Source organism: Eleutherodactylus coqui, chromosome 2 (assembly GCF_035609145.1).
Source record: "Eleutherodactylus coqui strain aEleCoq1 chromosome 2, aEleCoq1.hap1, whole genome shotgun sequence".
Classification (NCBI taxonomy): Eukaryota; Metazoa; Chordata; class Amphibia; order Anura; family Eleutherodactylidae; genus Eleutherodactylus; species Eleutherodactylus coqui.
Window position 1 is genome coordinate 13,022,192 of NC_089838.1, and position 15,989 is coordinate 13,038,180.

Below are 15,989 nucleotides of genomic sequence, written 5' to 3' on the forward strand. Positions count from 1 at the left end.
AAGTATGCGCTATATACATATGTAAAATAAGTGGTCACATCCTTAAAGGATGACATAACACACATCTCCTGCCTTCTGGGTTTTAATACATAGAACGGGCCGCCTGTGACATAATGCTACAATGCGAAAGGTGGGACTTCCCATGTATCAGTTGTGTTTGTTCAGATCTCTTGAACTGTGGTGTAACTCTATATTGTTGTACAGAAAAAGAACAGAAAGAAGAAAAAGGGATCTTCCGGCAACATGGATTTTGTGTCTCTTCCTGCCACATTGGACGAACACCGAGAAGTTGACAGTCCTAGTGAGGATGAATGTAAAAGCCTTGAGGAGCCCGCTGACACGTCTTCATCTGCAGCAGCTAGACATGTTTCACATGGTGCTTTGTCTGAAATTGTCTGTGGTAACTCTGATACTATAGATGTAAAGGAATCTAAACTAATGACCAAAGAAATACAAGTATCAATGGAAATGGAACCTGGACTTGTGCTATGTAACAAGAGGGAAGGTTCAGAGGACCAAAATGGAAATCAGGAGTTTATCAGCAAGGAACTGATTGATAAAATGGCAAAAGATGCTGAATACCAAGTGGTGATGGGGGATACAGTTACCGGACAAGAGCTGAAACAAGAAGAATGTCCTAACCAGAATAAACAGGATGAAAAGCAAGATGTGGCAGAAAAAGTGACTAAAAGTCCTCATGTGATAGCAAATAGCACCACAGGCAAAGAAGACTCCGATAGGAAGGACAAGGGAAATGAGGGTAGTGGTGAGAGATCTAGGGATCGAGCAGCTGGCCCTGATGCAAGTGGGAATGCTGTGACTACAAGCGTAGAAAGATCTGAAAATAAGGACAAGGTCAGTGAAGAGCAGTCAAAAAATCTAAAAACTTCCCCGAATACATTAGGGAATGATATGAATACAAGTACAAAAGACTCTGAAAATAAGGACAAGACCATCAAGGAGGTTAAAGGAGGAAGTAATATTCTATCAAATGAATCAAAGTCCAGATTGATAGATGGGAAAAAACTTTCTGAAGTCAACAGTAACTCGGATCAACAAAATATGAATGCAACCAAACCAGATCCAAACCTAGGGGGAGCGAATAAGATTTCTAACGAGACTTCTGTTGTAGCACAAGAAGCTGATAAACTAAGTCAAAGAGAAAAAGAGCTTCCTGGTGCCGGTGACAAAGCTGACACAACTGGAAGCAATCCTGGAAACGCCTCAAGAAAAAACAAAAAGAACGCAGCAGGACAGAACATTAGGAATGAAAGTGATAATAAAACCGATGCAAATGAGCCAAAAGCCAATACACCAAATAAAGAGCATGATAAAAAAAATGAGGAAATGAAGAACAACCCTGAAACTAGCAAGATGAAAAGCGGAAAAAACAAAGATGATGATAAAGCGGAGAAAAAAACTGAGTCTAAAACTCCGACATCTCAGGTAGGTTAATAAAGAGTCCAAGATAAATGCTCCAGAATTCTGGTTCCATTCGCACAAAAAGAGGTACGTACATGCCAAGCACTAAACATATGTTTTAGACATTTGCGTTCCTAGTAGACAAGGGGGCGTGTCTTTAACAGAAAGGTGGCAAAGCATAGCAGGCAATGGGAAATGGCTTAAAATTCATTTTGTGCCAAAATTGCACTTGTCTCATCAGCAGCCGCCTAGTAGGCGCTGAGGAAGCTAATCCCAGAGAAGCCATCCACCAAGCCAACAATTTTTCAAACTTGACCATATTACCCTGTTTTTTATAGATCCCTTGTTCCATCAGGATCACTGAATCAAAGGTCCTTATTAAGTTCTTCCAGAGTGGGTGCAGCCGACCGGATCCAATGCCTCGCTATAATCTTCTGGGCGTGATATAATATTTTAGACATGGTCGATATTTTGCATTTGGTCAGTTGGTAAATTGGCTACATACCCCACTACACCCAATAACAGAACACCTAAGGACCTGTATCTGTATCCCTTTGACCCCTTAAGGACTGTCCCCCTTTTTTGTAATTTTCATTCTTTCCTTCCCCCTTTTTAAAAATCATAACTTTTATTTATTCATCAACGTGGCTGAGGGCTTATTTTTTGCTAGACGAGTTGTATTTTTCAATGATACTAATATAATGTACCATATAATCTACTGAAAAACGTATTTAAAAAAAATTCTGCCATCTTTGGGTGTGTCTTGTTTCTACGGCGTACACACTGCAACAAAAATGACCTGACAACTCTATGCTATGGCTCCGTACGAATACTACAATACCAAACTCAATGTTGCATACCAAACTCACTTTTTGCTTGCTTTTTATTACATTTTTTTCTTATGGACAGGGTGACCGAAAGAGCACAATTCTGGCGTTCCTTTATTATTTTTTGGACAACGTTCACTGTGTGGGGTAATTAATATTACCTTTAGACTGCCTGCAGACGGCCGGGTCGGATCCGGCAGTGAGAATTCTCGCCGCGGGACCCGACCCGAGCGCCTGCAGACAGCAGCGCGTACTCACCCGCGCCTCACGGCCCCGGCTCTCTCATCTGCCGGCGCATGCGCAGACCGGAGCCAGCGGCAGGTGAGTGACGTTTCTGTGCGGGGCTCTGCGAGCCCCGCACAGAAATAGAGCATGCCGCGGTTTGTCTCGCGCGGCCAAACCGCCGCCTTCTGCATAGGATTGCATTTGTTAACGCAATCCTATGCAGGCTTCCAGTGGCGGAAATCCCACCGCGGAATTTCCGCCTGTCTGCAGGCGGCCTTAGGTCAGTGATCTACTTCTGTCTCCTGCACTCTGTCTAATCTCATCATCTAGTTGCTTTGTACCACATTTACCCACATTAACACCCTTGATGTCTCTTCAAGAAATGCCTTTGCAGTATCCCACACAAATCTCGGCTCCGCAGATACCTTATTGAAGTAAAATAAAAATACTTGCACTTGGGTAAGTATATTAGCCTAATCCACCAACTTAAGCCAAAACGGATTAAAGGCCCTTTTACAGTTATCGTTAAGAGTTTTTTAAATCCCGTTGCTCCTGCGCGGTTTGGGACGATGGTCGTCTTGTGTAAATTCATGCAGAAACCTGAACGACTAGCGGCTCTGTGTAAACATCAGTCGTGTACGACTATCTGCTTACAGTGAATAGAGGCTGAACGGGGGGGAAACGCTCCCCGGCCTCCATGCTGGCTGTGCTCTGAGCGACGCCAGCAATATTCACTCCTGTGTAACAGCATAGGAGCGTCACTGGCATGCGCTGTAGGGCATTATTTGCCTGACATTTTGTCTCGTGTGAAAGGGCCCTAAGTTTCCATCTCGGGGCGCTCCTATAGGAGTCTTTAACCAATTGTACGGTAAACCCCACCAGAGAATGGGCAGACCGTAATCTTGGTAAATATTCTACTTTAACCTCATATGGAAATTGCTTTCCGAGCGCTGAGCCTATGTGAGACAGAGGCGCAGGAATACAACACAGCTGGAGTTTAAAATTTAAAGGAAATCTGCCATGTCCTGTGAACACTATAAACTTAAGGCCCTTTTACCCACAACGATTATCGGTCAAGATGGCTTTTGAGCGATAATCGTTGCATGTAAATGTGCCCAACTTTCACCTTTTTGCTGAACGATTATTTTCAGTTCGGTATGAAATCCATCGTTTGCAGAAGAGCTGATAAGAAGAACCGCACGCTGTGTTCTGCCCGGGGAGCGCTGACTACATTGTCTCAGCTGTCAGCCCCACGACAGAACAACGCAAATGTATTCAGAGAATAGACCACCCACTGTTCTCTGAATATAGCTCCCGGCGGCTCACATGCTACTAATTGGTACTAATAGGCACTAGTACCAATTAGTAGTTTATGCAAAATGATTGCTCAAAAGCCATCTTTTGAGTGATCATCTTTGTGTGTAAAAGGGTCTTAAGGGTACTTCTACACACAACGAATTCCGTTAAAAGTTCACTAGACCCACTGAAAAGTCAGCGACGTTTTTTTTTTTTTTTTTTGAAAGATGAGCGTTTAAACCTAACGATTTCCGTTTGAAATGGTCGCCTTTTCAATCACTCAGTGTGACGCTTGTTAGTGTTTCCATGTAACTGACAGGGCGATTGTTTGCGTCGCAGGGCGTTCCCATTTGTGAATGATTGGCCTTTAAGAGCCCCTGGATGGGCATAAATAACAAGGAAGGTGTGATGTTTGCCACACAGAAAAGAATCTCAGTTTTCTGGTTCTTGGTAATTGAATTAAAGAAATAAAATGGTCAGTGCTGTATGTAACACGCAATGGGAGTGCGAAACAATCACAAAAACAATGGGCAGGAAAGGCGTGTTTTCACAATGTGCCTTTTAAAAAAAATCTTTTGGTGGCAGCTTTTTATGCCATAGGAAAAAAAACCCGTCAATCGGCTATTGGAAGACTAGTGCAGAGCCCAAAGGATTGAAGACGCTGTAAGGGCACAAATAATCACTCCATATTGTGACGCTCAGGACACTTGAGCTGAGGATCCAACTAGCCAAGGGCTGAGCAGTAGGCGGGCATGTAAAATCAAGGTTCGGTGTCTTGTCCTGGCAGCTAATCGCTGTTCCTGTGCAAGAACGCCAAACGAAAACCCATCCCCATGAATCGCTTAGCGACGGAAGATTGTCATTTAAATCACGTGAAAACGAATTTCGGAACAAAAACTTATGCGGTCTGAACGCGAGCGATGAGCGAAAAGTCAGCAAAAAACGTTCAGCTGCCCACGTTTACACGTAAAGATGATCGCTAAGTTTCGGAAGTTTTTCGTTGTGTAAAAGGGCCTTTAGGTGCTTCTGGATTGGACAATTGTTGTTTGCACAGGACAGTGATGTCACCGCTAGCTTGTTGGCTGCCATGCAGCCGGTTTAGAGAGGCAGATTCACTTTTGATTCACTATTGATATTATGCGAGCTCACAGACCGTCCAGGGGTGACAGCATGGCACAGTGAGCCAGATCGGTATTAGAAGTACACCCCCGGACTCCCTGCCTGGAATCATCATAGTGCTTATAGGAGATTACTGCTTCCCTTTAATAGGTTTGTCAATAACTCCTTAGTACTTCAAAATGGTGCCAATAAGATCTACCACTCGTCCTCCAACAAACGCCCTCCTACAGCTATGACGATGGAGAAATGTAAACATTTTATTCTCTTCTCACAATGTGTTCATGATAAAATCCTCTGGCTTCTCTCTTCTTTGAGTAGTCATTACTCTCTGGCTCTCTGTCATGCTTGCACTATGTCTCCGTAGACCTATACCCATGCTATCACATGAAGGGAGCGCTCGCAGCTCTTCCTGCCCTTCGGGGTGGCGGGTCACCAGCTGCTGTATACAGTAGTCTGTCAATAACTAGTCTGTGTGAGATCGCTCTTCTCTTTCAGCACTCTTATTAGCCAGATGGCTTAAAAATAAAAATGTTGCATCATATGGGTGGGCTCCGCACATCCGGGGGTCCCGTATACAGGAACTATACCAGCGAATCTCTTGCTCTCTTGTATTTTTGTTTTCCGTGTCATTGAATGCAGAATGTTGCATTTATAAACCTTCACTGTTCAGGTTTAAAAGATTTCTTTGTATGAGAAAGTAAAATACGATGTTCTGTTCCCCGTAGCATATGCAGAGCACAGAAAAAGCGAAGAACCTCCAAAATGAAGCTAAAAGAAAGGCTCCAAGTAACGAAGTTCCAGAGAATTATACAACTGCAAGGTATGCTAAAATTGTTTCATAAAGGGGCATTGCCATAATTTCCTGGCTGAGGTGAGAAATTCATGGATGGTTTACCAACCACCTCGCCGGGTGTTACTGAAACGGCGAGGCCGCAGCCTTACACCCCGCGAGGTGGTTGGGAAACTAGACGGTTTGTCTCATCTCAGCCAGGAACTCATGAGATGCGAGGGGTCTTTATGCTCACCTGCTGCCTGGTTCCTGCGGCGTTCCTCTGTGAAGTCTGCATGCGGCCTGAAGAGTTGATTCTTCTCAGACTACTGTGTGTACTTCTATACAAGTCTATGGGAGTGCGCTCGCACAGTGGTCTGACAAGAGTCCAATCTTCTTGGACTTCGCCGAGGGACACAGTGTGTAATAAAAGGAAAAAATATATTATAATAAGAATATTAACCGGCTCTACTGCACCATTACATTGTTTATGCTGCCTTTCTGTTGAGTCCCTTTAAAGCCAGTGTGTCGTCGTTTTTCATGTTCTTAGCTTTCATATATTTTCTCTGCAGGGAGCTGGAGAATCACATTGCAGTATACTTTCATGTTATTGTGTCTAAGGATTTTGGTCTCAAAGTGAATGAAGATAAAGTAATTGTCAAAGCTGGAAATGTGAAAGGATATAAAGATTGGGGCAGTGTTGTGTGTGAAATGCACTGCACAAAGTAAGTAACCTGCTTGGTGATGATATTGTGGGTTAAAGGGCCTACTAGAGGCATAAAAGATGTGCTGTAAAATACAGATTTAGCCTAACTAGGGTTCTGCTGCTAAGTGCAATAATTTTAGCAGTAACCATAGTTTTATGGTTTTAGCACCTTCACAGATATACTGTATATTGAGACATTTGACTCGGTGTGAATGGTCCAGGGCAGATGGAATCTTGTTTTTTTTCATGATGACATCCATGCTATAAGCTGCTGTGTGATGACATTACTGTCAGATGATGGGAACCTGCTGCATCTGCCCTTTAGGCATAGGCGACTTTGGCCATGGCATGGTTTGCATGACCACAGATCATTGTGTAGGCCTGTGACCTCTCACACTCATTAAGTCAATGGGATCCCGGTGAGACTTGCAAGTTGCCGCGATCTACAAATCACAAAAACAAATCCAACCTTGGTAGTTTTTTGCGATCTGTAGGTCGTGGACAGAATTGCCATGTAGCCCTAGCCTTATTCACTCTGTAAAGAGGACCAGTCACCTCTATTGATATGACTGTTGTAGTGAATATTTGCATTGACCATGAAATAAGAATTCTGCTACATCTTTTCTCTTAATTCTGCATTTTGCTGTTTCGGTTCCTCCTGAATATCCATGTATAAATTGACAACTAGGCGTTAGGGTAAGATTACACATCACAGAGTAGATCCACACAAAAATCTTCACTCCTTGCATTGCATCACCTGGCACGTTCCAACATGGCCTCCCCCACAACAGTTGTTGTACCCCACATGTGCAACAGCTTATTTGCTGACTTTACATCGACCCGTTGATTGCCTTATCACAAGCTTGCCTACTGGCTTAACATCAGCCCTTTAAGGCTGGCCTGAATGGCTGCATAGCCTCCCCACAGGCAGTAGCTCTGATGCTCAGACAGTACTGCTAAGCTCTATGGGACTCCTTGCTTACTTCACCTTGGGAGAAGTGCTCTGATTCCACCGGCAAAAAATTTGGGCTCCCTAGCAATGCCCTATATTATGTCGATCAGCCTCAGTCCTGTGCCGACTCCCACCATGTTTGCATCTTCTCCTGAAAGATGTCTAAACCCTCCTCTGTTAGGTGTAACCCATCCTGTCGGTTCACTTCTCAGCATTTGTAGAGGTTTCTACTAAATGTTTCAGACCTCATTAGCCTCCACTCTCTTTCTGCGCCACGAAAGACTGTATAACTATTAGCCAGTAACCAATGTCTGTGCACCGATGAACTGAAGTCATGTGGTTGCTATCAGCTTGTTACCATCCATGTCAACATCCGATACGTTTGGAGGTGAATTTTTAAAAATTAAAAAAAATTTTTTCTTCTGCTTCCCACACAAAGTGATGCAGTTGCTACCATTTCAAACCTCTTTGTCCAATTGAGCAACTTTATTCCAGTAGGCACTGTCACCGAGAGGACCACAAATCATAAAACTTAGCTTTTATTAATTTCTAAATAATTAAAAGGCGTACTCTTATTTTCTCATATGTGACAAAGGTCACACAGTAATTAAAATCAGTAGGGCTCAAATGATGAGGTAAGTATTGCTTTATCACAATAAGCAATATAGTAGAACCTCTGTTCTATATTGTTGAGATACTTTTCTATCTACCACTCTCCCATCTCCTAATGTCTTTCCTATCCAGGGATGATTGGATGTCTATTGTCAATAACTTACACCACCAGCACTTGTTAGAGAGTGGTAAAGCACTTGCTGTTAGTGACTTAAGGTCAACAGTTGTCACTGATAGTTCTATATCTAGTTGTGCTCGTCTGTACAACAATATCACTATCTGTTTCAACACCTCTTATTCTATGTCTCAAGGTAGATCGGACATCTATGATTTTTCTTATTCTCAAGTAGGTCACGGTACAATGGTGTTTATTATTTGGGATCAATAACCCACTGTCCTTATTATTGTACCCGACAAGCACATTTATTTTTATTGCCACCTTTAGGTATCCTTTATAACGGTTGCTCATCAGTAATTGCTGAGGTAATGTATGTTCTTCTTAGGACGGTGTTTGGGTGACCAGTTCCTTATGTCTGTAACCCATCACATAAACTGCTCATTTCCTGTAGCTCATGCAGTTGTACACAAGAGAAGAGCGCAACCGAATGAAACCGTTAGTGGCTATCAAGGGTAAAAATAAATTTTCCCAGATGATGATGTCCTTTAAATATGTTATCTCTCATACTTATAAGTAGGCAATGTTCAGGAGATGTATCTCTGCCACTTGTATAGATAGTTAGTATAGAGAGAGCATATACAAGGTGCAGAGAGATAGTGGCTGAATTTAATAGAACAGCCTAATTTTCATTTATAAGCTATTCATCCCTTTGGGGTAAAGAGCTGGGATCGAATGCACACAGATGGTTTGGTAGTAGCCTAGAATTCGTTATAGGCTATTACCTCATTAATGCCCCTTCAGATAATAGTCTCTGTCTCTATGTATGCAGTCTGTTGTGATAGACTAACAGCTGCCAGCTAGAATGATGGTGATAGTCTCTGTTTTTTATTTTTTATATATATGGGTATGCGCTCTGCTCATTTGACAATCTGACAGCCTGAGAGGCTGGTTATGCTAGGTTAGCTCCATCCTGAGGAAACAACTGTCTCCAAGGTTGTGGAAACGCGTTGATGGAGATGGAGGGATAGGTTCCATGGGCTGATTTTTCTCCTTGAAAAACTAATCTATATGGCGGTTGTGTATCATAATGCAACCTACCCATATATATAAAAAATAAAAAACAGAGACTATCACCATCATTCTAGCTGGCAGCTGTTAGTCTATCACAACAGACTGCATACATAGAGACAGAGACTATTATCTGAAGGGGCATTGATGAGGTAATAGCCTATAACGAATTCTAGGCTACTACCAAACCATCTGTGTGCATTCGATCTCAGCTCTTTAACCCCAAAGGGATGAATAGCTTATAAATGAAAATTAGGCTGTTCTATTAAATTCAGCCACTATCTCTCTGCACCTTGTATATGCTCTCTCTATACTAACTATCTATACAAGTGGCAGAGATACATCTCCTGAACATTGCCTACTTATAAGTATGAGAGATAACATATTTAAAGGACATCATCATCTGGGATAATTTATTTTTACCCTTCATAGCCACTAACGGTTTCATTCGGTTGCACTCTTCTCTTGTGTACAACTGCATGAGCTACAGGAAATGAGCAGTTTATGTGATGGGTTACAGACATAAGGAAGTGTCATAGAGTATTAAGCGAACATAAGCTTGATACGTCGAGCTGAAAGAAAGTGCACTTTGGATTTAACACCTAATGGTGATACATTGAGGTGACTTTTGAAAGAAAAACTAGTCACCCAAACACCGTCCTAAGAAGAACATACATTACCTCAGCAATTACTGATGAGCAACCGTTATAAATGCTACCTAGAGGTGGCAATAAAAATAAATGTGCTTGTCGGGTACAATAATAAGGACAATGGGTTATTGATCCCAAATAATAAACACCATTGTACCGTGACCTACTTGAGAATAAGAAAAATCATAGATGTCCAATCTACCTTGAGACATAGAATAAGAGGTGTTGAAACAGATAGTTCTATATCTAGTTGTGCTCATCTGTACAACAATATCCCTATCAGTGACAACTGTTGACCTTAAGTCACTAACAGCAAGTGCTTTACCACTCTCCAACAAGTGCTGGTGGTGTAAGTTATTGACAATAGACATCCAATCATCCCTGGATAGGAAAGACATTAGGAGATGGGAGAGTCGTAGATAGAAAAGTATCTCAACAATATAGAACAGAGGTTCTACTATATTGCTTATTGTGATAAAGCAATACTTACCTCATCATTTGAGCCCTACTGATTTTAATTACTTTGTGTCCTTTGTCACATATGAGAAAATAAGAGTACGCCTTTTAATTATTTAGAAATTAATAAAAGCTAAGTTTTATGATTTGTGGTCCTTTCGATGACAGTTTCAAGAAATTTAAAAGGATTTAACTGCTACGGTGATTATTCCAGTAGGCAGAGTTGAATCCCCTATAGAAGCAATGGGATGAGACTGAAAGGGCGGAGACACAAATTAGATATTAGACATTGAGGGTGATCAATGAGTGGAACAGGTTACCACAGGAGGTGGGGAGATCTCCTTCAATGGAAGTGTTCAAACAAAGGCTGGACAAATATCTCTCTGGGATGATTTGGTGAATCCTGCACTGAGCAGGGGGTTGGACCAGATGACCCTGGAGGTCCCTTCCAACTCTACCAGTCTATGATTCTAGAGAAATAGGTGGAGAGAGAAGTGGAACAAACCCACAATGAAGATTGAGACTAAAGGCCTGGGAAGATACCCTAAGTGCTTAAATTGAATATGGTAGATAACAGGAGGTGCTGCCACCCAGATTAACCCTCCGATGGTGGGAGGGTATGCTATATTAGTACACATTGCAGTAGTGGGGTTGTTTTGTTTTTTTTTGTTTTTTTTTTATTTCATTTTATTTCGTATTTCCCTCACCCATTACCCCCCCCCCCCCCCCCTATTTTTGTTTGGTAACTTATGCATGTTCCATTTGCACTCACATATGTATGTTTGTGGCAACCTGTTCAGACACACAGGTGTGTATGTTTAATATTGATTGCTCATCCCTATCATTTAATATTACTACAAACTATTGTCATCCACAGATTCATTAAATTGATTCAAGTTATATGTATTTTATTATAGTCTGTAGTCTTCCCCATTTTATCAAAATTGTTTTTATTATTCTGCATGTATTACTATGTATATATTGCTGTTATTGTATCCATTCATCCACCATGTAATGTTTTTGGTTTTGATTTTGAATTTATATTCATTCATTCATTCATTCATTTATTCATTTATTTGTTTATTTTTTCTGTTCCTTTCTTTCTTTTTTTTTCCTTCACTGTACCCTTTGTTTTATATTCATACGTGTTTTGCCATTAGCCCATGTACTGTTGATCATCCCAGCACTACCGATGAAGGGGTTTCCCCGTAACGCGTTTATTATCTGGATTTTAATTTTAATATTCTAAATAAAACAAGAAGTGGGATATTCATCCAATTGTTCTGGTACTTTTATTGGAACCTCTGGAGAGTTGCGCCTACACAACAGATTTTTCTTTTAGCATATTCTAGGATTCTAGTCTTGGTTTGGCTCTCTTTAAGACTCGGCGCACAAAGATGGCGCATGATCCACCACTTTCTACAAAAACAGAATGGGACAACGCAACAACAACTAACTCATCGAAGGAAGGAGGACCCTCCATCCTCTCTACAGTTGTCCACATCCCCATACCTTTTTGGTCTGCTTTATACTTTGCCAGGAAATGCATGACCTCGGCAGGGAGCATTCCAGTGTCTCCTAGTCTGAGACCGAATTCCCCCACTTGGACCGTGCAACTTTTTTTTTTTTACATTTTTTAATCTTTTGTTTATTCTGAACCTGCTTGTATTTGTTGCGTACTGATGCCGGTGTATAGAAGCTACAATTCTGGAAGTAACATCTATTTCATTTTTATTTTTAAGAGAGTTCAAGGACTTTGGATTCTTGTATGAAGGACACACTTCTATTTCCAAGGACAATTTGAATAAAAACATCCCATACAAGTATGTTGTGCAGAGTAATGGAAAAGAAGAATATGAGCACATTAGCTGTAAAACTGAAGATACATCACACATCATCAACCGTTGTCTTTTCATTCCATTACCGTATGACTACAAAGGAGGTGAGATTATTCTAACATTAGTATCTGTATTCTTACCCTGCGATCCCGGGAGAACATTTGAAATGTGACGGGGCATGTGGAGTAATGTTTTCTGATGCGCTCCGTTTGTTCCCTTCGGCCATTGTCCTCTTCTGTCACGTGTCTGAGATACTCGGGTTGTCCAGCACTACTGGTATAATGAAATAAGCGGTACTTATCTGTTAAGTCTCCTTCTGCTCCGGTTTCAGCGCTCACCGTTGGTCTGCAATGATGTCGTGCAGCAGAGTAAGTGAAGACCAGCGCCGAGCAAATGTGTGTCAGTGCTGGAGAGGTGGGGAATCTTAACAAGTTATGCTTTTACTATTTTATGCCATTTCTTCACTGGGCCTGATTTATTATTTTTTTTAGAGCTGTGGATCCACAATAGTGCGGATTTTGAAGCGGTTTAGGATGTGGAAATGCTGTGGATTTTGCTGCAGAATTTTTCCACATGCTTTCCGCTGTGTGTGAACGTACCCTTAGTGTCCGTATAATAGAACTCATTGGAAACTTTGGCCATGGTTTCACTTTAAGTAGAATAGCTGATGTAATTAGTCTGATGTAATTAGTGTTATTTGTCCTTCCCAGACTGGCATCAGTATGATGATGTGTGCCTTAAGAAGAATGACGGCTTAATAAAAAAAATTCTGAATTATATGAAAGATGAAAACAAATCCATGTGTCATGCAAAAAGGAAGGCGGGTGAAATCATGCTCGGCAGCATTTACAGCATCCTTGCGACCTGCGATGGGATCAATCTGTCCAGCTTCTTTCAACAACTGCACCAATTTCATTATGTGGCTTCAGAGTCTCTTTTATATGGGAATAGACCAATGAAATGGAGTGGTCAGGAAAATGTCAAAGACAAGGTATTTATAGTTGTCATTGATCTTATCTATCGCATATCATTAAATGCTGTGCAGTGACAAACTAAAGCCCCATTTACACACACAGATGATCGCTCACAATTTGTCAGAAACTGACTGTTTTGAGCAATCATTTTTCATTAGCTACTAATTGGCTAATCAGCCCATTAGTAGCTAACTAGCTTCATTTGCATGTACTTAGAGAACAGTGGGTGGCCTGTTCTCTAAATACATCACTAGGGTTCTTCAGTGGGACAGCTGCTGAAAGAATCTAACCTGCTTAGAACTCAGTGTGCGGTCCTTCTTATCGGTCCTGATGGATTTTAAGCTGAGCTGAACTCAACGGTGGACGAAAAGTACACGGTAAGCGCGCGATGGGCGCACATTTGCAAGCAATGATTATCACTCAAAAGATGGCTTTTGAGCGATAATCGTTGTATGTAAAAGGGCCTTTACAATGCTATTCACTGCTCGTTGTTCTGCACCTTCTGGCCTCAGCTAAAGGTCACCGATAATCATATTTAGCAGTGTTGGCTATGGAAAGAGCATAGAGGGTTTGGTGTCCATAAAAAAAAATGACCACAGTTCTGACCAGTTTATTCTTCCTCTTAATATTTTTTTAATCATCTGTACATGTATCTGTAAAATTAATGTTTTTGTGGGATGATGATGATTTCTGCCTTGCAGATGCAACATTTAATGATGAATTTGCTCAATAAAATCTGTGACCCCTTCACTAACAAAGATACGCAGCAGGAAACGGATCCACGGCTGAGCAGAATAATCGCCGGATTAATTTGTGTTCAGATTGTTTCGAGATTTGGCATTCATGTTGATAAACAGCATTTAATAAAAATCTGCCATGTCCTGTGTTTGGATGAAATGCCAAGAGAAAAACTGATCGGTGAACTTCAGAATGCCAAGACTCTGTTCACTAACCTCCCGGAGTAAGTTCTTGTTTCTTGAGCTGTTTAGTGACGAGCTACGTATATATGTATATATGTCCATAAGGGTGACTACCCACTACAGTTTTTTTTTCACTGCGAAATTCACAGCGTTTTTTTTTCTGCAGGGGTCTATGGGACTTGTAATGTTAAAATTGCAATCGCGCAAAATCGCGATTTCACGGTAAATTGCGATTTTTAACATTACAAGTCCCAAAGACCCCTGCAGAAAAGAAAACGCTACGAATTTCGCAGTGAAAAAAACTGTAGTGGGTAGTTGCCCTAATACTGCAAAGATTCCCTGTGTCAGGGTAACATCGCTTACAGCATCATTCAGGCCCACGCCAATGCCCCATTGTCGGCGGTAAAGAAAAAACACCACACACGGAGGTTGTGTATAGTTCCTCACACGGGGAGTAACTGCGCACTTTATTGTAGGTTACATGATGTATCTTTCAGCCCCCCCCTGTCTTTCCTTCTCTGTCTGTGCCCCTGAGCAAAGAGTGAAGTCCGAGAACGACCGCACCCATCTCTGCAAAATAACTGACTGTTATCTCTCTGTGAATATGAAACACAGACTGAACAAAGCTGTTTTAGTTTAAAGGGGTTGTCCCGCGGCAGCAAGTGAAGTTAAACACTTCTGTATGGCCATATAAATGCACTTTGTAATATACATCGTGCATTAAATATTGTCCATGCAGAAGTTATATACTTACCCCCCCCCCCCCACCCCGGTGTTGGCGTCCCCGTCTCCATGGTGCCGACCAAAGCCTTCTTCTGCCTCGATTAGACGCGCTTGCGCAGTCTGCCTCTTCTGTCCCGTTGAAAGGGCTGCTCCGGCGTGCTCGCGCCGCACAGCTCTTCTGCGCATGCGCAGACCAGCTGTGCGGCGCGAGCACGCCTGAGTGGCCCCTTCAACGGGACAGAAGAGGCAGACTGCGCAAGCGCGTCTAATCGAGGCAGAAGAAGGCTTCGGTCGGCACCATGGAGACGGGGACGCCAACACCGGGGGGGTGTACTTAACTTTCCCTGACTGTCCCTTTATTCCTCTTCTTCCACCCATCCCTCCTTCACAATTGCAGCTGCCGTCTTTTCCCACATTTTCAGCACTTTGTAGTAAACCTTTGTCTTTCAAGGCGCCATTCTTGGTCCTAAGAACCTCCTCCCAGTCACCATACTGTAATCTACCATGCGGGTCCATGTAACACATTTTCATAAGGGTTTTCTTACATTTTACAAACTGGGACCCTTCTCTCTCCGCCACCAATTCATCCGCCCGATGGCGGCCCTTAAGGGGCTCCGTCCTTTTAAACACAGACTTAAACATATTAAAATAACACTAAAACTACACATCTCACAGAGTACTTCCCTCTAGCCCAAATTATCTGCTCTCTGCAGCGAAGTAACCGAAGGTCCCTGCTCCTGTGAGACTAATAACATCTGCAGATATTCTAAAACAATTCTCGTTACTGCTAAAGCACAGCAGGCTTCAGAGTACAGCAAAAACTAAAAACCATAAGCCAAACTCTAGTGGGTGATTGATGCGCTTATTACGGTCGGTGGTCCGTGGCGGCAACCCTAAAGCCCACAAGTTACCGTGTAGAACCCAACCTATCCGGTCACTGAGCACAGATAGTCCCTCCTGCTGTAAGACTCTAAGCGTAAAACTCAACATAAGAAAATATGCTGGTTTTACCTTGAGTTCTGTGAGTTGATCAGGCTCGGTTGCAGCAGGACGGCTTCTCTGTGGCGTGGATCCGGGCCAGCCGGATTGTATGGCTTCGGGTTTTTGCCGCCCCCACATTGGGCGCCAGTTGTCAGCGTAATACCGCTTACAGCATCAATCAGGCCCACCCCAATGCCCCGTTGCTGGCGGTAAAGAAAAAAACCGCGGTCTTCGTATACAGTTCTCCTTCGCCTTCACTTAGCCCCTGGACATATCTCTCTCGGCCTTGCAAAGACTTGGCATACCATCTAATCAAGCTTCAGTAAGGTCCAT

General features: G+C 42.3%; 1 protein-coding gene across 1 annotated transcript in view; it reads left to right on the plus strand.

Annotated features, from left to right (window-relative positions):
• Window positions 1–13,997, plus strand: part of LOC136609900 (E3 ubiquitin-protein ligase RNF213-like) — a 30,228-nt gene extending 16,231 nt beyond the window's left edge. The window contains exons 4-9 of the mRNA XM_066589188.1: window positions 205–1,446; window positions 5,615–5,709; window positions 6,231–6,383; window positions 11,963–12,162; window positions 12,769–13,049; window positions 13,734–13,997. Of these exons, the coding sequence (XP_066445285.1) occupies window positions 205–1,446; window positions 5,615–5,709; window positions 6,231–6,383; window positions 11,963–12,162; window positions 12,769–13,049; window positions 13,734–13,997 (2,235 nt within the window). The remainder of the gene's footprint in view (window positions 1–204; window positions 1,447–5,614; window positions 5,710–6,230; window positions 6,384–11,962; window positions 12,163–12,768; window positions 13,050–13,733) is intronic.
• Window positions 13,998–15,989: the final 1,992 nt, after the last annotated feature.